General features: G+C 43.0%; 1 protein-coding gene across 2 annotated transcripts in view; it reads right to left on the minus strand.

Moving 5' to 3' along the window:
* Positions 1-25,040, minus strand: part of ELMO1 (engulfment and cell motility 1) — a 549,163-nt gene that overhangs the window by 454,246 nt on the left and 69,877 nt on the right. For both annotated transcript variants that reach the window (XM_063113910.1, XM_063113909.1), the window contains exon 2: positions 4,935-5,085. In XM_063113910.1, the coding sequence (XP_062969980.1) occupies positions 4,935-5,012 (78 nt within the window). In that variant the 5' untranslated portion in view covers positions 5,013-5,085. The remainder of the gene's footprint in view (positions 1-4,934; positions 5,086-25,040) is intronic.

Below are 25,040 nucleotides of genomic sequence, written 5' to 3' on the forward strand. Positions count from 1 at the left end.
CCTAAGCATCTTATTTTCCAGTCTAATGAGAATTTGCTTAAACTAACAGCAATAATAACAGCCTTCACTGAGTAATCACTCAGAGCCAGGCAATATGCTACATTTTTTTCACACATTTTCTTTAATCTTCACAATTACCATAAAAGAAGCAAATTATTATCCCAACTTTACAAGACAAAGAGACTAAGGCTCAAAGAGGCTCAGTTAGCCTCTCACCAAAAAGGGGCTCCAGGACTGCTGTGGTCTGACTACTTGTATCTCCCTCAAATTCATTCAAATTCTAACCCCCTTGGTGGAGCCTCTGGGAAGTGATTAGCTCATGAAGGTGGAGCCCTCATGAATGGAATTACTGCCCTTTTAAAAGAGACCCCAGGGAGCTGTCTCTCTCCTTCCACCCATGTGAAGTCACATAGAAGGCGCCATCTATGCAGAATGGGCCCTCACCAGCCACCAAATCCACTGGTTCCTTGATCTTGGACTTTCCAGCCTCCAGGACTGTGAGCAATAAATTTCTCTTGTTTATAAATTGCCAAGTGTAAGGTAGTTTGTTACAGCAGCCAAAGGAACTAAGACAAGGACTTACACCCAGGCTGAAATGTCCCTGGAGCCTGCACGGTGTCTGTTATGGCACACTGCCTCTTAGTAGATGCCTCTTGTCAAAGTGTTTGGAGTTCTACACTACTCACTGAGAAATATGTTGTTCAGTAAATAGCAAGTAAACAAAAACTAGGGACGCAGGAGCCTTTTTAGCTTTGGTATAGCCAGACAGCCAGCATCCTCAGCCCGAGTGGCTACCTGAGGTTGAAACTCAGCAATAGACAGTGAAGGGTGGAGCAGAAACAAGCTAGCTGATAACTCTATTGAGAGCTTCACGTGATGCAGTAAAGTCCATCTGTAAATAGCTCCTGGGGCTTTTCCTGCTGAGCAGAAACACTGAGTTGTCTCCTCAAAATTTAGAAAGAAGATAAATAAATCCACTGAGGGCAGACGTCCTTTGAACACAACCAGTACTGTTAGAGGATGGCTGAGCAGAACTGAATACCCATAAGGTAATCACCACCCGGGAAGCACCCCCTCCCAGTTATTCATTAACAAAATATCCACTTATCAAGTAAGCACTGTCCACCAGACACTCAAAGACGAAGCTGCTCCCAGTCTAACCAATCTTTTTCCAACTGTGGGAGCTCTTGCCTCAGACTCATCTGGTGCTTATCACAGACACAGACTAAGGGCCCATCCCTGGCCAACAGAATCAAAATCTCTATAGGTGGGCTGGGCATGCGCTGCTGTGCAAGCTCCCTGGGTGATTCCTGTGCACACTCAAGGTTGAAGACCACTGGTTTAAGCTGACAGACAGTAACAACACAATGTGATAACAGGAGGGATACTCAAGATTTCGGGAGAACACAGAGCAGCAATGCCTAATCCAACTTCTGAAAATACCTTTTAGTGAAATCGTAGCTATGCAGGTGAAAAAGAAGCAAAGAGCTTTCCAAATGAAGCAAACAAGCCATGAGAGAGAGGCAGGTATGTGATCCTTACTGAACAAGGCAGGAGATTAAGAGAAAACCCAAGTAACAATCATTGCTGCAACTCTTCATTGCATGTGCAAATACATTCCCAATTCTCATGCCAACTCCTGTCTCCTCAAGGAACAATACCTGACACTAACATTGCCGTAAATCTCACTCCAGCCTCAGCAACTGCAGGTCAATGAGAGTCTAGGTTCCTAACCCTTTGTCTAGGTCTCCATATGGCATTACTAGAAGGCCTGCAATTTAGCCACTGTTTAAAAGTTGAGACTTCAGAGGAAGGGAGGCCTGGGGTTACATTCTGGTCTGTCACTGAATGACAAATCATATAATTTCTCTGAACTTCTATATTCTCATCTGTAAAATCAGAATAATAACCAAGAATCAGACAGTGCAACATCATGTGACTCCTGATATGATGCACCGAGAAGGACACGGCATCATTTCTCTGGCATTTCTGCCAAAAAACGCAATAACAGAATCTAATCAGTAGGATACATGAGAACTCCAAACTGAAGGACTTTCCACACAATAGCTGTCCTGTACTCTAAAAAATGTGAAGGTCACAAAAGATGAAGAAAGGCTAGGAAATTGTTCCAGATCAATGGAGACCAAAGAAATATAACAGTAAGCATGATCCTGGATGGGTTATCAGACTGTGGAGAAAATAGCTATAAAGGGCCTTCTTGGGACAACTGATGAAATGTGAATGTGGACTACAAACTGTGAATTCAATGATAGTGTTATACCAGTGTCCAATTTCCTTATTTTTATAAATCTACTGTGGTTACAAAAGAGAATTATTTTGTTTCATAGGAAATACAAACTACACATTTAGGGGGTGGTGCCTCCAAGTCCCTCTTAAATCATTCAGAAAAAGTGTAGGTATAGAGGAGTTCTTTGCACTATTCTTGTAATTTTTCTGTGTTTAAAATTTTACCAAAATAAAGTTACCCTTCAAAACTATCAGGCCATAAAAAACAGGGAAAGACTGAGAAACTCAAATATTGGAGGAGATTGAGAAAACATGATGACTACACACAACAACTGTACACAGTTCTATTCCTGGATTGCATCCTGGAACAGAAAAAGGACATTCGTGGAAAAACTGATGACATCCAGATAAAGTCTGTAGTTTACTTAATGTAAATTACCAATGTTAATTTCTTAGTTTTGACAAATGTACCAAGATTATGTTAAGATGTTAACAAGAGGGGAAACTAGGCGAAGGGTATAAATGTAAGGGTATACAATCTTTGCAATTTTCTGTAAATCTAAAATTATTCCAAAATAAAAACATTATTTTTAAAAAAATTATTAAAATATACACACAACAAAGACTATCCCCAAAGCAGAGAACACTGCACTGACTCCACAAGTACCTAGGAATGTATATTAAGAGCTGCTGTCTTAAAGGAGAGGCTCCCAAACTCCACCAACCATAGTAGAATCAAAATTAAATAGTCATATGTCACTCAACAACAGGGATATATTCCGACAAATGTGTTGTTCAGCAATGTATTCATTGTGCAAACGTCACAGAGTGTACTTACACAAACCTAGATGGGATAGCCTACTACACACATAAACTTTATGGCATAGCCAATATAATCTTACGAGACCACTGTTGTATATGCAGTCTCTCACTGGCCAAAATGTGGTTATGGGGAGCATTACTGTAGTTTACCAGAACCACTAACCTGGAGTCTTTTGAAATGGGACCCTGTGAACATTCATGTGAACAAGTGCCCCGGTGGCTGTGATGAGCACCCCGGCTTGGGCACCAGGTGTGTAGCTCAGCACTTCTCAGACTCACGTAGGCACAGGGATCCCCTGGGGATCTTGTGAAAATGCAGATTCTGGGTCAGGAGGTATGGGGTAAGACCTGAGAGTCCGCATTTCTAACGAGCTCCCAGGTTATGCCCAAGTATCTGGTCCTCAGCCCCACGTATAGAGAAAGGCAAAGCAGCAAGAAGGAAGGGCCTGGGTCCATGCCCCTACGGAGCATCACACCAGCTCCCGACTACCACGTGTATGTGAGAGAACGACTTCTATCTCCTTGGAATCAGCATGCTCTTAGGCTGTAGCCAGACTTAATCCTAACTACATTTGGTCTGCATCATGTATCCCCAGACATATTTTTAAGGTAAAATTTAAGTCAAACCACAAATGAAAAAGGATAAGCATCTGTAGTCTGACGCAAATGGATGTGAAACTACTGGGCATCTCTACTCTGCTTGCATGGGTTGCTTCTAGAGTCACAAAAACTACCTCAGAGAGCAGCTAAAATGACAATGATATTCTGGTCTGACAACATCTTTTTTGAGAACAATCCCCAAAATGTACCCTTTCTTATATTCAAGTTAGAGTTCAACTAATTTTGATTCTATTATTTTGGATTCACACAATGCCATATAATTCTTACAGTGGTCTTCCACCAGATAATAAAATCTGACCAGGAAAAAAAAAACTGGGAATCATAATCACAAAATAGTACTGAGAACATAACTAAAGATTGGAATTGCCGTGGTATTCTAATTTTGCACATGTGTAAAGCTATCTGGAATCCTATATTATATGCATTATGAAACCCATAAGTGTATATTAGGTCTCCCCACCTATTTTTCCTTAAATCATTTGCTCTAAAATGACTACAGTAAAGTGAAGACAAAAATAACCTTCATGAGATAATCTATAATCAAATAGTAAATGAGAGTCATACTTTATGCCTCTCAAGGTCCAAGCTAACGGATGCCTTTATAGGTAAAACCATTTTTTAAACCTTCTGAATTTTTTTTCATTCAATAAATATTTACTGAGTACGTATTACATGTCAGACAATATGATAGATACATAGTGACTAATAATAAAATTACAATTGGCTGGGATCCAAGACTGAGCCCCTCTATATGAAATTCATTATAAAGCTGTTATGTAACAAGGTACATAGTACCTTGTAATAGCAAAAGTAGTTTACATTGAGTAAACTACTCACTGGCTGCTTCTGCAAAAAGCAAAGAGAAAATTATTCAAAATATTAAGTGTTGTGTTGCCTATGTTAAAACAATCTGCACATATTCATGAGTCTCTGCAAGGCAGGGCTGGGACAGCGGCCCCCTGTGTCAACTGCCCAGAACTCACTGGTCCCTCTGCCTCCCTCACAGCTTCAGACACAAACCCAGTATTAACACAATCCAAGTAGACGATGGAAGACTCTAAAAACCCCATCCATCGCCACTGATGTGGCACAGAAATCAAACTACACTGCAACTATTATTGAGCAGATTTTTCAACACAGCCAGAGAGAAACAGGGGGAAAAAAGATCTATCCAAAGTCTATGAAAATTCCAGTATAGAAAGGAAACTGAAAACAACCACCCGAATGCTGTCCCCATGACTAACCTGATCGATTTCCATGAGCTTGGGGTAGGCGCCCGGCCACTCTATGGCCACCTTGACGATGTCCGCGGGTGGCGGCATTGTGAGCCCCAAGAATGTCCAAAGCCAGTGGCACTGGGGCTCCTAGGGTGGAGGCGGCCGCACGTGTCCACACCTAATGAGCAATGACAAAGAGAAAGAGAAGTCGCTCAGGGCAGAGGCAGGGCGAATTTTGCTTCATCACTTCCTGTTTTCACGGTGGTTTAGGTACGAGAAACGGATCCCCTTGTCGCCGGGTGCTGAGACGCGGGCCACAGCCCAGGGCACCGCGGCCGGGGGCGAGGACAGAGGGGGCCGCCGGGCGCCACTCCTCGGTGGGGAGCGGGCTGTCCCTTACCAGCGGCGCCCAGGTCTGCACGAGCCGGGCTGACTCTGTCCACACACGCATGTGTGCGCCTGGAGCTCAGCAGGCTGCGGAAGGACAGATTGCCCAGGAAGTCACAGTCAGGAAGCAGCGTGTCTTTAAAGTGTTTGCTGCGGGTCACAAATAGATCTCCGCACTATAGCAACCAGGATATCATGAGGAAGGGGAAATGCCCCAAGAGTTCACTCACACGCCCACACACCACACACGCACACACATGCAAAGATACACACATGTACACACGCGCATGCACACACGCGCACACACAGACACATGTACACACACACGCATGCACACACGCACACACACGCGCACGCACACACACAGACACACACACTTCCCCAAGGACCGCAACCAGGATATCATGAGAAAGGGGAAATGCCCCAAGTGTTCACACACACGCACACACATGCACAGATACACACATGTACACACACGCATGCACACACAGACACATGTACACACACACGCATGCACGCACACACACAGACACACACACCTTCCCCAAGGACCGCAACCAGGATATCATGAGGAAGGGGAAATGCCCCAAGTGTTCCCACACATGCACACACACACACACACACACACACACACACACACACACAACTTCCCCAAGGACAGTTCACACAATGGATGAGAAAACAGACAGGTGGACCAGACGGAGTTCACAACAGCCCTGGGATTCTGCTAGCCCATTTCCTTTTTTAAGGTAATTTGTTGTTAACAGTCACATGATTCAAACCTGCGTGTATGCATGTGTGTGAAGATGTCTCCCCACTAGTGATGTCCCCCACCCACCCAACATTCACTCACCCCCTTTGTATCCCTCCAAAATTTCTTCATGTATAGAAGGCAATGACAAAAATATATTATTACATTTTCCACTTTCTTTATATAAAAGACAGCATTCTATACCTTTTCATTTTTCATTTAGTTTATCTTCTAAATCTTCCTATATTAATACAAATAGGGCACCCTCTTTCTTTTTACAGCTGCATAGTAGTTCGTTTGGGGTATGTATGCATCCCACCTGGTGAACCAGTTCTCTGCTGTGGGCCATCTGGGTGATTCCTTTTTTTTTTTTTTTTTTCTTTTTTATTGAAACATAATTGGTTATACATATTTGTGGGGTACAGAGTTGATTTCCAATACCCATGTACAGTATGTGATGATCAAATCAGGGTAATTAGCATATTCATTATCACGAAATGTAATCATTCCTTTGGGTGATTTCTTACCTTTGGCTTTTATAAACTGTGATGCATAAGCTTATGCATACATAATTTTGCACATGTATATCCTTACAATAGATCACAGAAGTAAAATTCCTAGGTCAATGAGAATATGCAGTTTTAGATTTTGATAGTCATTTCCAAATATCCTTCCAATGGAGTTGTGTCAATTTACACTCCCTCTGGCAATGCATGAAGTTGCCTATTTACACACAGCCTCACCAACAGATTGGATTTTTGCTAACCTGATGGGCTGGGGAAAAAAAAATCTCAGTATATTTTAATTTGTATTTCTCTTATTTTATGTTTGCACATAAAAAGGAAACGTCACATGTTTACTTTTCTGTGAACTGTCCAAATCCTTTGCCCCTCTTCTATTGGGTTCTTGGTCTTGTTTTTAGAAATTGGTCTCTGTATGAAGATTTTAGTCAAGTGTGCATTTGGTTCTTTATCAGACCAGAGTAAGCCTTGTCAGTTAACTACCTCAGGTCTCAGTGGCAGTTGGACATTACTGAGTCGATTGTCAGAAGGGTTAATAATGGAAGCTTCAACGTCACCAGCAGTTATATAAATAACTCACTTCAGCAGAGCTGACAAGTAAAGGAAATGAACCAAAACAAATCTGCTGCTCCTTGGGCCAAAGATGATCAGGGCAGACTGCTGTGGAGCTCATCAGTGGTAACCAGCAAGAGAAACTACAAAGCCGTGGCTTAGTCATTCATGCAACAAACAGTTATTGAGCCTCTACTCTGTGCCAGGCCTATTCTCCGTGCTGGGGATACAACTGCATCTCTAGGTGTTAGATGGCAACAAGGGACGTGGAGAAAAACAAGGTGAAGGAGACTCTGAAGCATGTGAGTGCATCTGTGTGGGAGGGGCAGGAGCACAGTTTTAAATAGGAAATCAGGGAAAGCATCCCTGAGAGGCAGCACTTGGGTAAAGACCTACAAAAGGTGAGGCAGGGAGCCTTGTGGACGCTGAAGAAAGCACATCCCAGGCCAAGGAAAGAGCAGCGAGTGCCAAGGTCCTGAGGCAGGAGCACGCCTGGTACGCTACTGAAGCAGGTCAGAGGCCAAAGCCAAGGGAGTAAGGGCAAGAAAAGGGAGATCACGGTTCCTGGTTCCTGACTTCTAAAGCAGGAGGTTCACGTCCATGCACAGCCATTCGGGGTAAACTGGTACAACTCCCCAGAGGGCTTTGGCAAACTGTACCAAAAGCCTTAAAATTTTGCATTCTCTTTGAGTAATTTTAATTTTTTAGGATGTTATCCTCAAGAAATAATTATTAACTTAACCATAACAATATCAATTGCTGTTTTGTGTATAACTCCCCAAACTGGAAAACAACTGAATACCCAACAATAGGGACTTGGGCAGTAATTATGGTGTCTCGTAAGTGCGAGTACAAGCAGTCTGCACCTTGGACTTCCTCTTCACAGCCTGTACCCTCTTTGAATACTGGAGAATTCTAAAAACGATGCATTATATCTATACCACATCGCTTCAATTCAGGATCCAAATTCAACTACATAGCCTAAAATAAGAATTAAGAAAGCAGGCTGTAATGTGAACAGAGACTCTGTGTGAATATCAGGAAACCTCTTCAAAACAGAGAACACACAATCCTGGGGGTCAAGAGAACAGAAAATAAAAATAAAAATTCATTTTGAGTACCCTCGTTGTACTTCTACATAAAACAGTCTAGAATTACACCAAGAGAGGTCATCTAACCTCCTGAGAATCAAAGGCCAAGGTTGTTTTCTGCCCCTCTAACTGGTATATATTTCTCAAAGACTATTCAGGGAAAACCTGTTGAACAGGTGAGAATACAATGGCTTGGCTTTCCCCAGTCTCCTGTGGGAAGTAAGAGTAAAGCAGCCATTGAGAGAGCAAAGAGGTCTGGCAGCTCCCCTCGGGAACCAACTCACCACACCAGATAAGACCTCATCAGTTTCCCAAGTTAACAAAGAGCAAGGGACAGGGGAGGGACAGGGCTCTCCTGGGGTGCAGTCAGATGCACAGTCACAGAATGGATAATCCAGCCCACGTCTTATCCGCTCAAATTTATATATACATGAGGGAAAAGTTAGCTCTTAAGGTTTCTATATATAGTCACTGTTGCTTCTGATGAAATTTAGGGGAGAAAGTTCTAGCCCAGGCTTCCTCACTCTTGGCACAAGTAGCAGTTGGGGCCATAATTCTTTGTTGTGGGAGCTGTTCTGTGCCCTGTAGCGTCTCTGGCCTCTACCCACTAGAGTCAATAGCCCCCCCCAGCCACAACAATCAAAAATGTCTCCAGATATTGCCAAATGTCCTCTGAGGAGCAAAATCATCCCCGGTTGAGAGGTTCTGAGCTAGCAAATCCTCTAGGGCAGGTGACTAATGATCAGGGCAACCATTCCTTGAACTTGACACAAAGCGAGTAGTCTCGTCAGGCTCTCCAGGAATTATCAATTCACAGGCCCAACTCTTGCTCAGGTATCACAGAAATGGAGACATATTTTAAAATCTTCAGCCAGCAGAGTCAATCTCCTGGTCCCTTTGCTCCCCCTGGCACAGCAACTGTGGCACTTGACTCTTGTTGTCAACCTCTCCCTACTACGCATGGCGCACTCCAGGGACAAGATCCACATCCCGTTCAGTTACACGCCCAGGGCCGCGGAGGGCGTTTTAACACACAGCCATGGATGAATGAATGCATCCCTCCACCAGTACCATCTCATGGAGCCACCAGCAGTAACACAGAGCCTCATTTTGTCCAAATCACACAAGTAGATACCTAGTCTTACTTACATTGCCCAGCAAATATAGGGTACACGAATCTACGTAGACAAAAAAAATTTAATGGTTCTTAGATTTTATATGAACTGAAATTTAAGAACCATTAAAGGGAGAAAGAAAAGGGAAGACTGTGCAGCTGATTGGACATTCCAGCCATCACGCCTTCTCTGGTCACCATCAAATGCCTGCAGGAGGCTCAGGAATGGTAGAGAACTCTAAAATGCTCCTGCTTGCCGGCTGGATTTACTTTATTCCGTGTTTAATATCAAGACACTACAACCTGAATATACACATTAAATGGCTTCTTTATGGTTGAGTGAATTAAATGAGATAGAGACGTTGCTTCTTATTCAGGTGTTAGTTACTAAAGTCTGCATATCGGTTACATGTGATTCCACAACCACTGAGCAAGTCCATTCTTCTGCTGACTGTCTCCTTAGCTCTGGGTTGCGTTTCCAAGGCAACAGAGAGAAACTGCTAGTACAAGCCTGTCTATCTCTACACATTGTTCTGTGCCCACAGTTCTCTGTGTCTGAAGCTTACCTCACTGTAGTCTCTTAGAGATCTGTTACATACTTTCCCAGGCAGCTTGATTAGGTCTTGGGTTCAGAAAGTTCTCAAATCTCTGATCAATTTTTTGTATTTCTGAATTTCTCATATAGTTTTAGTTTGGGGTCCTTGCAAAGGCCTTAAACCCTTTTATCCTATCTCTAGTCTTTCTGTTGCACTGAAAATTCTACTGAGAAAAAAAAATTAAGTCCATAAGGCCATTCCTGTGGAAGCTGTGTGTTGGTAAAACTCCCGCACTTGCCCTGGGAACTGTGTGCCTCCAGCCCTCCCCCACTGCACTGCAGAGCCTGACAGATGGGCCAGTGGAGGCGACCGCAGACCAATGGAGAGAAACACCAAACAGCTGCAGAAGCCATTTGCTCCCACTCCTCTGCCCCTTCCTCCCTTCCTTCCTTCCCAGGAAAGCTGTCCTCTGCCCCACCAACTGTCATTATCTGTTGATGATGGGTAACAGGTTTGTGATGTCTATGGAAATACTGGGGAGGGGGCTGCTAGCCCCATATTCTAAATGTTGAGTGGTCTCTGATAGAAAAAAAATAGACACCATTTTCCCTTTGCATTAGGTTAGGTAGAGAGGGAGAGGGCCTCGGGATGGGGCACCCACTGAAAGCAGCTTTCCATTCCCTCCCTCTGCCCTACTCAGTTTTCCTGGAGCTTTCTAGTTTTCATTTTTGAGGGCACTTCTTTGCATGGTACAATGTACTCCAGGAAGACCTGGTGAAATGGACTTGGATAAAAGTTGTGTTCTTCTCTGCTTTATGCTACACCGTTCTTATTCCAAACAGACTGATACCATCTAAACAACTTTACTATCTAGGTCCCTGGATGCAGCAAGGGCCAGGTACTGTGGGCGTGGTGTTATTCAAGATGCTGTGATTATCCTGCCTTGCTGAACCTGTTCTTGTTTCCCTTTTCAAATATGTTTCAGAGAGGTACAGAGATTCCTCTCGACAAGCCACATAGGTGAGCAGTGCCTGCCAGGGAAGACCATGGGAGCACGAGTGGGGAGCAAGTGTCCCCTACACCGAAGGGTCCAGATGGATCAATACAGGTGGGGATGCCACTTCAGATTCTGTGTGTATCAGGCACCTGATGGCCATTCTGAGGACAGCAGAAGGCCAAGGAGGATGCTTTATGGCTTCAGAAATGAGGCACATTGTGCATTCAGAACAGAACAAACATTCAGAAGAAAGTGAGAAGAAAAAGAAAACCGAATCAAACGTGGATGCCCAGCATCACATTTTATGTATACGCTGATGACAAAAGCCACATACGACAATCTTAGCCATGCTCAGCCCATTTACTTGCCAGATGGAAAATGTGCTATTAGCTACTGTTGGCTTGCAATATAGTGGAGGCTTACAGAGAAAAGTCTTTCCTTTCACAGCATCTTGTATTGTCATCCTGAAGGCTATGGAACAGTTGCTAGAAGGGACAGAGGGCAGGAGCTGAGGGCAGGCACTGGGCTGCATGCTGGGTACACCCACTTCTTCTCTTACTCGTCACCACAGCCCTGGGTGACAGGTGCTATTATTTGCAGTAAATTAATGAAGATACTAAATCATGGCCATTTTAAGTAACTTCTCCAATATATTAACATACTTTCTTATGGCAGCCTTAGCAAACTAATACAACACCAAAGACAGAACGCATAAGAGACTGATAATTTGACACAAAGAAACTTAAAAACTTCTACATTCCAAAAAGTACTATAAAAATTTAAAGACAAATAACCATCTGAGAAAATATTTGCAACAAATGTGACCAACTTGGCATAAATATCCTTAATAATAATCACTCATAAACTTAGAAAAAAACTGTGCAAACTAAAGAAAATGAACAAAACAATCCTCACAGGAGAAAATGCATGATCAATAAGTACCCAAAATGTCACCCACAATACTAATAAGAGTAATGCAAATTAAAACAACAAAACGTACCTTTTTGCCTATGATATTGGCAAGGAAAAACACTTATTGATTGGTGAGAGTGTAGGCAAAATAATATTCATACACTGTCATCATCAAGAAAAAATAAAAGTACAAGAAGCAAAAGCCCTTAAGAAATAAATAAAATTAGTTTATTTTTAATCCAAACAATTTGGAGTAATAAATTTGGTTATTATAACTTCTGTTCCCATAAAGCCACTAAAATGCAGGGTTTTTAGCCACAACACTACTGACATTTTGGGCCAGATAATTCTTTGTTACATGGGGTCGTGCTGGGTATGACCTCTACCCACTAAATACCAGTGACACCTCTTCACTCATGATTTATCAAAATGTCTTCAGACTTTGCCAAATGTCCCCTGGGGAGAAAATTTCCCCTGGTTGAGAATCAGGGCACTGAGGTGACTGATTCTAATCTTGCTTTTAAAAAAAGCTCATTACATAGACCAATTTTGCCAATTTTGCTAAGCTATGGTTTAAATGTTTCCCCCAAAGTTCACAGGTTGAAAATTTAATCCCCAATGCAACAGTGTTGAGACCCTGAAGAGGTGATTAAGTCATGAGGGCTCTGTCCTCATGAGTAGATTAATGCCCTTGCTGTGGGAGTGGGTTCCTGATAAAAGAATGAGTTCCGCCCCCGCCCCCTTGCTCACATGCCCTCTTGTCCTTCTACCACTTGCCATGGGATGACAGAGGAGGAAAGGCCCTTGCAGCCCCTCGACCTTGGACTTCTCAGCCTCCAGAAGCATGAGCCAAAGAAATTTGATTTCTTCATAAGCTACCCAGTCTGTGATATTGTTATAACAGCACAAAATGGACAAAGACAACATTAATAGCCATAAATATTTTAACTGCAAAAAAAGGTAGATCGGATGTAAAGCAAGGATTACAGATGTTGAAGAAATGCAATTTTTTTTAAAGTTGCTAAAAACTGATATGAAAATGAGTTCAATGTGAAAACATGAGTACCTAGATACCGCTTGAGGACATGTCGAAATTCTTCAGGTCTAGAGAACTCTCACAGCTTTGACTTTGGTCCATGCAGCAAGTTTTCCCTCTCCCTTTTGGGTAGCAGCCCTGCCCCACTGGCTACTGGCCAACAGTGATATGTGGCCAGGCCCAGCCGGTGAGAACACCCATCTCCCTGGCAACAGTGATTGGCCCAAGGGATGGTTGATCCAAGCAAATCAATTTCTGGGGATTGATCTACAAGGCCTGGGAGGAAAGAGTTCTCTTTTTCAACCAGGAATGTTTAAGCTGAATTGTTGGCAGCTGTGTTCCCTGCATGTGTAGACGGGCCATCTGCAAAAGGAAGAAAAAAGGCAGGAGATGCAAAGACAAGCTGAGAGGAGAGAGACACTGAAGAGGGACAGAGGACGGGAGTCCTCACCATGGGAGTTTCTGGTTCCCGGTGGTCTTCCTTCAGTTCTCTGAACTATCCTAATACTCTTCCTAGATACAAGAATGAATAAATTTCCACGATGTGTTATGCTAAGTGAGTTTGAGTTAGGTGTCTGTCACTCGTCATTGAAAAACTCCTAATACATCAACCCTACCTTATCTGTTTACTGCCCTGAGTTAAAATCCTCTCACTCCCTTGACATGACTGGCACATAAAACATACCTTGAAGTTACACAATCCAGGACTGGCTGGTTAGCTCAGTTGGTTAGAGCACAGCCTTATAACACCAAGATCATGGGTTTGGATCCCTGTACCGGCCAGCTGCCCACAAAAAAAATTTTTTTTAAATGTTACACAATCCAACCTTGCAGCCAAGTGGGAATGATCTTTTGCTCCCCAATTCTAGAGTGCATATACCTGCAAATCCACATTTGTGATGCAGCCCTAAGCACCCAGGGGCTACCTTTTCTCTCCAGAACTGCTAACAAAAGTCCTGCATGGATTTCAGGAATTAGTCTCCCTCCAGCATTTCCTGCACAACACTACTTCTCTGAGCTATTAATATATGCAATGAAAAAAAAGCCAAGACTCTCAAAAAACACTTAATAAAATAATGGCTATTAATAACTAGCTCATGTACTATATACTTTTCATGACAACCTTATAAGATAGTACCATTACTGTCCTATCTTACAGACAAGGAAACCAACACACAGACTAAGTAACTTGCCCAAAGTCTCACGTCCACGTATGGAGCCGCCAGAACTCAATCCACATTAGTCTGATTCTACAGCCCACATTCGTCATCACTATACCATTCTTGGAAAAAAGTTCATTTACTGAAGTGTAGCACTTCTCGGGGCCATTAATGTAATACTTGTGTACTGTGAAATCTCCATATGCAATCTACAATATTTCCCAAATGTATCTATGCAGAAAACTTTTTTTTTTTTTTTCATGGAACATCTTGTGGCACTGGATTTTCATGGAACAATCTTTGGGAAATAACGATTTGAGACTGTTTGTCTCTTAGGCTTCTCAGGAAAAAAGAATTGCTGAATCGTCTTGGCCAGAAATGTAGTGGAAAGTGGCAGAGAAAACTCTTTCCTTTGGTCCCATATTGAATTATCATCACCTGCATCTGTGGGATTGTCTCCAGGAAAGCAGCCCAGTTCTTCTGAGTAACTCTTTCCAGTTCACATAGGACAGTAAAAATTGAACTAACCTCAGCTTCTACTGTGCCAACTAGGAGAAGGTAAACAAATAGTAAAAGAAACAGAATACTTGTATTTATGATCATTTGAATCTGAATATCTCACTCCTGCTTTAAATATGTGGTCAGTGACTCAAACCTCTAGGCTATAAACCGTTCACAGCCTGACTCCAGCCTGCCTGCAAGTCCCCGCATTGCATCCCCTCACATCAGTGATATCCATGCTCCGCAGCCCCTTGCACACCAATGACTCTGTTTTAAGATTCTCAACAGTCTATCTGCAGTGGCTGCTGAGAGCACGGCTTAAAGAGGGCAACCCCAGACTGGCCAGGTCGGGATCAATCTCCAGCTGTTCCATGGTCTAACTTGGTGAAGAATGAAAGAACTTGGAACAAAGTTTGCTAGCTCTTTTTTCATCAATGGCTTGCTGTTGCCTGAGAACGCCAGCTTCTGTACCCCTGTCTTTGTTCTAAATGTTCCCTCCACCTTGAACGCAGTTTCCTGTCCTTTGGGTCTTCTTCAAAACTTCCCACCTCGACTTCATAACCAATCACATGCCCTACTCCTCTGACAGATTTCCCTGACCCCATAGTCTCCCAAACCAGACTTAACAGCCCTGATTGTTTTCCTATTAGGCACTTACAATGAATGATCTACCAGAGGCTCTTTTCCAGGCCTTCTCCCATGAGTTTGTGAGTGCCCCAAGGCAGGGATCAATCTTATCATCTGTAGTTCCAGTCCTGATCCGATGACATGGCAAGGAGCAGCTCAGTATTTTTCACACAAGTCAATGAATGAATGAATGAATCACTCTTTCTTAAAAACAAATTCCGAGATTAAAAAAAAAGAAAAATGTGATTACCCAAGCCAATGATTCATTTTTAAAATCCAGAACTCCTCACACAGAAAACCTTTGGACATTTCTTCAAGCAGCAGCTATTCATTTGTCCCATTGGACAGAAATGGAAACAGAGCTGCTCAGAGGTGACAGCAAGGCCTATCTTAGATTCCTTGTCCTCCTGGATAAGATCTGTCAAAAACAGGATGAGACCAGAGCTGAGCTGCTGGTTCCCTTCCCTTCACTCGAGCACTTTGGGAATCAGCATTTCAACTGGAAAGTTCATTATTTTGCAAACCAATGCACACACTTCCTCCCTTGTTCTGGTTTTTGGATATTTGCTTTTCAAATTCCTCTTCAGCTGTTGCAGTGCCAGTGACTGCTTTCCTCCTCCCTGCAAGCCCTGTCACTCAGCGATGTGTGCAGATATTCCCCGGGGCAGGCGACCAAACTCAGGCCTGGTTCCCTATCGCAGAACCCAGACTCGAGGTCACAGGAAATTCTGGCGCATTTCCACCATCCTGAGAGCCAAACACTCAAAGTTTCCAAACCTGCTGATCAAAAAACAATATGCGCAACTTCTTTCTCTGCCTGTCTCCAGCAACAGCAGAATTCTAAAGGCCACCCTAGGAAATCCGATTGCATCAGATTACCAGTGAAGGCTTCTGCAGAACACAGTGTGCTGGGTTGTGCCTCCACGGACTTCCACCTGACAGTGGCACACAGTATTAGTCACTGAACGGGACCCATCATGCCATGCCACACAACACACTTGCATGGAATGACATCAGCCTCCACTTTTTCTCCCTCCCTCGGGTCCTTTGGGTTTCACCCCCGGATGAGCACAGGCTTGTAACTGAGAGAGCTCTGAGGTCAGAGACTGGCTTGGGTGTTAATCCTGGTTCTGCCACGTCCAAAGCTCTGTGACTTTGGACAAGTTCCGTGACATGTCTGACCCTCAAGGTCCTCACTTGTAAAACTGGAACAACAGTAGTCCCTTTCTCCTGGGGTTGCTATAAAGGAGAAATATCTATGAAGCAATCACAGCAGTGCCTGTCCTGGTATTATTATCCACCGGACATGGGGTGCCTGGATGAACGAAACTGGGGAATGTGTCTGTAGTCTACTCCCGTGAAACACACAGAGGCCCCACCACACTGGAATTCCTTTTCATTGAAGTGCCATATCAGAATTGGACAAACTGTTACGACAGTAGAGAAAAATGATATGCCTTAAGTCCAGGTAGGTTTTTTAGATTTGGAGATAATTTTTTCTGGGTTTTAAAGGATGTGCAGAAAGTTCTAAGTGAACGACTGTGTTGGAGGAATTGGAGGAGGAAAGTGGGAGGGGGAGGGTAAGATTCTGGAAGGATCGACTGCATAGCAAAGGCAGGAGGTCACAGAGAACTCCTGGAGCAGATACCCTAACAGAACACAGTAGGCCCATCTGCTCTCCTGACCAGGTCCCTCAGGAAACTTCACTGAGGATAAGGAGGTGACAAGCACTCAACTTGTTCTAGATCTTCTCTCCCCCAAAAGAAGTCAATTTTGTCTTGAGTTGTGAGGCAGCTGAGTGCCTAAAGAGGGACCAAAAGAGGGGCTTCTGCACAGAGGGGGACCTGCCCCACCATTACCACATGACATCCCCAATTGTGTGTCCTTTCAGCCTTGCAGAGTGCCGTCTGTGCTTTTCTGTCTGAGGGACAGATCCTCCCAGTAGGTAGACAGAGGGTAGTGCTGGGGCCCAGAAAACGACAGCCCCAAGTATGGCGCTTTAGTGTGCTGAGTACTTTGAATTGAAGGAGATTGGAAGACCTAGAAGCAGCCTCTCTCTGACCTTCTCCCGTCTCCTGTTTCCTGCCCCTTTTTCTCCTCCAAAGTGAGACATAGAAACTAGAACCTCTCCCTCCCAAAGCAAGTCATACCAACTAGAAAGGTCACTCTCCCCCTTCTCCCTTGAAGACCCTCATTCCAAAGGGGCCCTGCCCCATACTAGGGAGGAAGAAAGGGTACAAGGAGAGACCAACCAGAATCAGAACAGACAGGCCTTGCTGGGTTCCCCCACCTCAGAATATTACCCTCTGATCATACCCTTTTGTCCAATTACATTTCTACACGGCTGTCCACTCTTCACCATCCCTAAGCAGAAAAATACCGTTTTCCGAAGTCTTTGGGTCTTATGCTTTTCTCTTGTTAACTCGTCTTTTGTTACAGTAGTGCAGTTTTGACCCTCATGATGGGCAAGGAAGGGATCACACCTTTCTACCCACATAATAGGTATGATCCTCCTGGGGCCCGAGGAGCGTGGCTTGCCAGCCCTGAGCCCAGCTGCTCCCCAGGGCTTTAGTGGGGACTAAGACACAGTGATTACTCAGCTCCATTTATGGGGTATGTCTTTTAATGGCTCTAAACAGAAAAGCCTCAATATGTTTCTCAGGAAAAACCCAGTTAGAAAACACGTGTTTCCCCCATTTTCAGGGTGTCAAATATTTTATCCCTAAGGGGCACAACACACACATAACCAGCAGGACAACCAAAAAAAAATCTTACCCTCTTATCTCTTTCACCTTAGTAGGCTCTGTCAAAACTCCCTGGATTTTATAACACAAATTTCTTCCTCTAGTTTTTATCTGAGTTCCTCCACAAGTTTGCTTCAATTTGTCGTAAGATAAAATATTGCTGGGGCACATGCTATCAGCATGGACAGACAGCCACACTTTGAGGAGCTTTTCACACAAACATCAAGATGACAGTGGGCCACACTTGAGAACAAAAAGGTTGCCCTTCCACAGGATGTAGAGAAATCCTAGAATTCCTTACCACGTTTATTTCTAAGGAAGACCCGGAAGTGCTAACTGGTAATCCCTGGTACCTATCTGGGGGAATGGTCATCTGTGGTTCTATTCTGAAAGCTGATGGATTTTGGACGTGACCAGTGCCATTGTGCAGACAATAAGCACAAAATAGCCACATCTTCCACTCCAGCACCAAACCCGTCACCCCTTCCCTTTACCAGAAGCCTCCTGACTTAAACAGAAACCCTTTTGCTTATCCAAGGGCACAGTTCTCCACCCTGGTCGCATAGTTTCCACATTAGCATAATGCCCCTCCTTGATGGTATCAGCCAAACATTGGCGCCCTATGTAAGCTCTAGCACCCCCACACCTGGGGCAGCCCACTTTGGGCGCAGCTGGCAGATTCTTTTCCTTTAATAAAGCTTGATCGGTACCCGGCATCTCGGCTCACTTTCTTTCAAAAGCCAGTTTTATTGATTACATCCTGGGGTTGCTGATCTGCTTCCTACCATCCCAAGGATCACATTCTGGATGGATTTTTTTCTCTCTCTCTTTTTTTTAATGCTCATTTTCGCCTGGCTTTCCTGGGCAGAGCTTCTCCACAACCTGTCTGCAGTCCCAGGGAAGTGATCAGATTAAAAACCAATAAGAGGAAAACAGATAAAGTAACTTCCAACTTAGTGCTAGCAGTTTGCTAATTTAGTACCTTTAAAAATTTACTTTGGTTTTTCCTCTATCCTCCATTAAGAGGATACTGATAACTTAAAATTCTTTCTACCTGCACTGAGTTCTAGCAAATTTGGGACTCAATCTGCTATGATCTGCTTTCATAGGGTCTCTGTAGTGCAAAAAACACACCGACAACAAAAAACACACAAAAAAGAAAAGAAAACACCTAGCTAGATGAGGAGAATTGTGAAAAAAATAAAAAAACTAGAAAAGGACATCATACATCCTACCATTTTACTATTACAGTATATTTTGTCTTGCCTAGAAAAAATCAGGTATTTTAAATCTGTGTGGAAAACTTGAGTTCTACTGACATGTCTGGTGGGACAGATTCTGGGACCTAATTATCTGAGGCAGAAATTTGATGAGTGATGTCAAAGAGAACCAGATTCCACTGGACACCTAAGAATCTTACTTTTCTCAGTTTTTCAAGTCAAGGTCAACCACTCCAAACTTTATAGAGGCAAGATGGCGAGAAAGAGAACAGGTTTTGAAAGAAGACAGACCTGGATTTGAATGTGACAGAGGGTGATGTTTTGAGCCAGCAGCGCACAAGGTTACCAGATTTGCATTTTACCTCTGCCCGCAGGGAAAACAGACTGGAACCGGTCAAGGATGGACATGGACACGTTGTGCGGGTTGGTAAGAAACCAAGTGACAGCAGTGGCTTGGACTGGGGTGGCACTGGAGATGGGAAAGGTGATGATTTTACAAGCTATTAAAAAAAATAAAAATAAAAAGGAATTGATAATAAGAGAAGAGGGAGAAGCCAGAGTCCAGGGTGACCGAGGACTCTGTCTTGCATAACAGAACACGTGATGATGTCACTTACTGAGCGAGGACCATTGCAAACAGAAGATGGGTTCCCAGCCACTCTGTTGACCGGAATCAAGTCAACGGGTATACAGCCTCATCTGGAGGAACCAGTGGTAAAGTCTGAGCCATTAGTACAAGCTATAACCCCTTACTCATCTCTTTTTTGCAGACCTGTTCGCTTCACTGCAGATGACATATAAAACGCATGGTTATTTCCTTCTTCATAAGTGGGAAGGCTTAAGCACTTTTCCATTATTGATCACTGTTACATATTCCCATTTTGTATTATAAAATATTGACTGTGACTTAGTGAACTTGCTGTGACTTGACTCCAGGGACAGGAATCAGTTATGGCTTGGATTTTCAGGCTCAACAAAGACTTAGTTCTTGATGCTGTGATAGAACCTGCAACTTGATTCTCCTCTGAGAGACACTCTGCAGGAAAAATAGCCCTCAGCTCAGATCATAATTTCCGGTGTGGGATCTCTTTATGACCTCCATCTTTTTACCTTTTCACTTAATGAATGGACAAACTTTTGTGTGAGTTGAATATACTCTTCCACCCCCCTAGAGAAAGAACAGAGAGATTCTTTTATTAGCAGATAACGTGATTTTATTTCCACTAACAAGAAATAATCCTAATTGACATCTAGCTCTGTCATAGTACAGCTGCAGAACAAGCACTCAAAACTGAAATAATCACTTTGTGGTAGCAGGCCCCAGCATTTAATGAGCTTATTATGGCAAAGGACCTAAATAGCAAATCAATTCACTCAGGTACAAGAGTTCACTGGGAAGTCACACAGCTTCAAGTGAAAGTTTATGAAACTTGAGTGAGATTTTGGGGAAAAAAAAAACCCCAAAAACCTGAGGTTGACATTTCAAACATCTATTTAAAAATTTTCCAGGCAAAAATTAATTCAGCCACACACTTAGAGCATAAAACTCTGGGGGCCCAACAGACACAAATAACATTTCTGGAAAACTCCAGGATCTGCCTGCGGGTGCTCCTTGGCACATCCCAGAGGAGTTAAGGTGGTAGCCTACTTAGAAATGGGACCCAATTAGACTCGTCAGACATCGTAAAGATTTCAATCTAATACTCAGCTCAACCGAGTAGGAAGGCCTATGTGGTTTACAGTAGCAGCAAAGAGTAAAGAGTAATTGCACTCTGCACCCTCATCAGTAGGTATAATACTGAATTCACTGCCACCTAATAGATGATGACTGCATTGTTTTCAACAGGAAAATTTTATAAATAAACTTAAGATTTAAGAATAAAAAATTGGTTTAATAACTTATGGTAAAATCATAAGAGAGAATAAGCAGTCATTTAAAAATCATATTTAGAAATCAATGACACAATATTTACAACATATTTTGATTGATTCATTTATATCCATTAGCATTTAAATATTAATAAATATTTATTCCAATACATACTCACTACAATGGCAAAAAAAATTAGAACAACTGGAGTTCTCATACATTGCTGGTAAATAGCAGGATTCTTCTTTTTAAAGAAACTGTTTAGTCAGTTTCTAATAATATTAAACATACATTTACCATATGACCGAGCAATTCTACTCCTAGGGATTTACCTAAAATAAATGAAAACATATGTCCACAGAAAGTCTTATATATGAAGGTTCATAACAGCTTTATTCATAAAAGCCAAAAACTAGGAACAACTCAAATGAACAGATAAACAAATGGTGCAAAATCATCCATAAAACTAGAAGTCTACTCAGCAAAAACAAAAGAATGAACTGCTGATGCACATAACACTAGAAGAGAATTTGCAGTGAATTATGCCCAGTCAGGGGCTGGCACACTTCAGCCTGTGAGCCGAATCCAGCCCTCTGCCTATTTAAAATCAAAGTTTTATTGGAACAGAGTTACCCCCGTTCAGGAATGTACTGTCTAAGACCTTCACTACAACAGGAGAGTTGAGTAGTTCCAACAAAAACCATATAGCCTGTAAGCCTAAGGTATTTGCCACCTAACTCTTTACAGAAAAAGTTTGCCCATCCTTTTGATAAATAAAAGAAGCCAGATACAAAAGACCACATACCGTATGATTCCACTTATAGAAGATTCTAGAAAAGGCAAAACTGATAGCATATCAGTGGTTGCCAGGGGCAAGGCAGGGGCGGAGTCTGACTGCAAAGGGGCACAAAGGAACATTCTGGGGTGATAAAAATGGGCTGTTTCTTGACTGTGGTCTGTGGTGATGGTTACATGACTATTCACCCTTGTCAATACTCCCTGAATGAAGATCGGTTACTTTGGCCATACCTCAGTAAAGCTGATCAAAAGGATCAGCGTGATACACACACACACACACACACACACACACACACAGACACACACACACAAGTTCATGGAAAAATGGAATTAAAAGATGACTGAATCCTTCCATGAACTTTCTGAAGACCCCTCGTGTGCGTGTGCAGGTACATTTTATCAATTACTAACTCCTGCCAGGTATTCCTCCAGGTACTGGGGATACGACATTGAACAAGAGAGACCCGCGTTTCTGCCCAGAAGGTGCAGTTATAGTACGGTGGGGCTTCACAGTGTCCCACGGTGGACATTCAGCGTGGGTATGCCCCTGATAAGCCACCAGGATTGTGAGACTGTTTGAACCCACAGCAGAGCTTCGCCTAGCCTAACGAATACAGGGCTCATTTCTGCGTCCTTGTCTTTCTCTAGACACTGTCTGCAGGTGGTCTCATACAATCCCGTAGACACACTTTAAATAGACCCCCAAAACCCAAGCCCTCCCTTCCTTCCTTCCTTTCCTGCCTGCCCGCCTCAAACATCCGACTGCTTACTTGACACAGCTACTTACATATCGCACAAGCATCTCAAACACAGCATATCTACAACTACCCTCTTTCCTTCAGAATCTATTACTCTTCCAAATCAAAAAATGGGTTTGTGGTAGAACCTTACAAAAGCTTTTCGTTGAAACCGACCTTAAACTAGGGATCTCCTGAAGAGTGATTTTATTCAAACTTGACTATTTTGCCTTTTACCTAAATGTTAATCCAATTGGGGAAAAAGACTTCTTCTCTTGGTTGTTTGTTTTAAACATACTTAACATGTAGGAAAAATAGTAGGTTCTATAAGGCATGTTTTAATGCTTTAATTCTGGTCTTTTTTTTTTTTTTTTTTGTAATTAAGATAAGAGAAAATTCCAGTCCAACCAAATCCTCCTTCTTCTCAATTCACCATGGTAAAGTTTCACAAGCTTTGCCTGCAGGGCTTTCGTGGACACATCCTGTTTTACTGCTGCCAGACAGTTCAGGATATTTCCTTTTTTTAACACCATTGATGGAAAAATAACGCAGATGGTGAATCCTACTGAAGACGAGTCACAAGCATCTTCGTCACAAAGCTCGGGACGTTTTCATCAACTCTTGGAACTTGTTCAAGGTCACCTCTGGACGGCGTCCAAAGCATCTTTACAATTGACAGTTGTGAATGACTGTTGTAACTTGAAAGGTGAGAAGTGCGGGTGTTTTTTGTAGCTTTTATCAACCAAAAAGCTCTTTGCCCCCACGGGCTGGCATCAGAGCGTGCATGGAAAGGAAAACAACAGCGCTTTTCCTATCTTCTCCATCGACTGGAAAACACTCGCACCGCCCGTGAAGTCGCCTGTAAGATCAGGCCACGTTTCCACTCTGTGCTTTAAATTCTGTGATGTGGTCCTGAATTCCTATGGAAACCAAAGGCTGTGAAACTTCACAGAATGAACAGTCTTTCAAAAAGGCACCTGAGAACGAAAGAAGTCGCTTTGGAGAGCGCTGCCCAGTTCCCAGGCCCGCAGCCGGGTCCTGCTGAAGCCGGGCGCTTCAGAGCCCGAGGCCACCGTGCACGCTGCCACTGGTCAGCAGGACAGAAAGGGCAGCAGGACACCTACGCCCCAGTGGTCTCTGAGAAGCTCTCTCCTTAGAGAAAGCGAAGAGGAGCCCACTACCGCGAAACTGCCAAAGCGCAGGATCCCCGACACCAAGACTCCCCTCAGTCATTCTTTCTTAGGACCAAAACTTTGATGTCAGTGATCAAAAAGTTTCAAAACCGGGTGAAGACACAGGAAAAACCTGGCTTTTGAGATAGAGCAGAAAGCTGCAAAACTAACTAATGAACCAATCAGCTGAGACAGTCTCCTTGTCTTCAGTAGGGAGACTCTTCCAGCTCACCACTTACTTGTTCCTGGGCACACAGAGACGTGGTAGCGTGTCACCATCAGCACCGTGCTCCCTCCTGTCTGGTCATAGTACCAAATGTCTGCAGTGATCTTCAGCCTCACAAGTATAAAAGTGTAAAACGGCTAATGTTCATTGAACAACCTAATAAGGATCACAACTACTGCGTTAAGAAAACATTTGATAGATGAATCACCAAGTGAAGATTTCACTTCCATCCACCACTTACAGGGTCCTCTCCACCAAGGCGGTTCTCAAGTTCATTCAGATGATCTAGAAGTTGTTTCCAAATTCTAAACAGAAAGACGCATCATATTCAAAGGGACTGAATTATAAGAAAGAAAATTCAGAAAGAGTACCCCTACTTTGACTCCTCAATTTCCATAGCAATGTTCTTCTTCTGCAAGACAAAGGAAGAAAGTGGTCAACCAATTATTTCCTCAGAGTTAAATTATTTTACATTCCTGCCCCCCCCCAAATTATTAGTCATAACTATTTTATATCAGATTTTAGCATCAACTATTTCTCGTGTATTAAAAAAAAAAAGCAAGCCACACCTTCCAACATCCATATCATTTCAACACACGTAGAACCTTCTCAAGACAGGGCAGCAGGTACTGTTCTGTAATCTCATTTCACAAATAGAGGACAAAATAGCACAGGAGCTAAGACCCAGTTCAAAGTGAGATTCATTCCAATCTCTTAACACCTAGCGTTTTGAAGACTAACACAAGCAAGACTAAAGTTAGGGACTCATACATGAACCGTTTACACTTGGCTAAGTTATAAGTTTCCATTGGAAGAGAGGAACAGACTGAGAATTTCACACTCTCACGAATGAGCCTCTGCCTGCCATGGAGGGAGGCGACTCAAGGCTGGGAAGACATATCCAAACTCCCCCAAGGAAGAAAGATTTCATTCATTTCACAAATATTAACAAGAGCCTTCTTCCTGTCAATCACTGAGCTCGGAGATTCTGAGACAAGAGTTGAAAACGTCCAGGTTGCTACTCTCTAGGAGTTTAAATTCTTATTCTCAGAAATCAGATAATGCACTAAAGAATTCAATGAGAAAGTAAAAAGAACAAAAAGGTTCCACGTGCTACTACAACACGTTACATTTATATATTTTCATTCCTACATAAGAATATGAAAGCAAAATGTCTCTGA

The sequence above is a fragment of the Cynocephalus volans genome, chromosome 11 (assembly GCF_027409185.1).
Source record: "Cynocephalus volans isolate mCynVol1 chromosome 11, mCynVol1.pri, whole genome shotgun sequence".
NCBI lineage: Eukaryota > Metazoa > Chordata > Mammalia > Dermoptera > Cynocephalidae > Cynocephalus > Cynocephalus volans.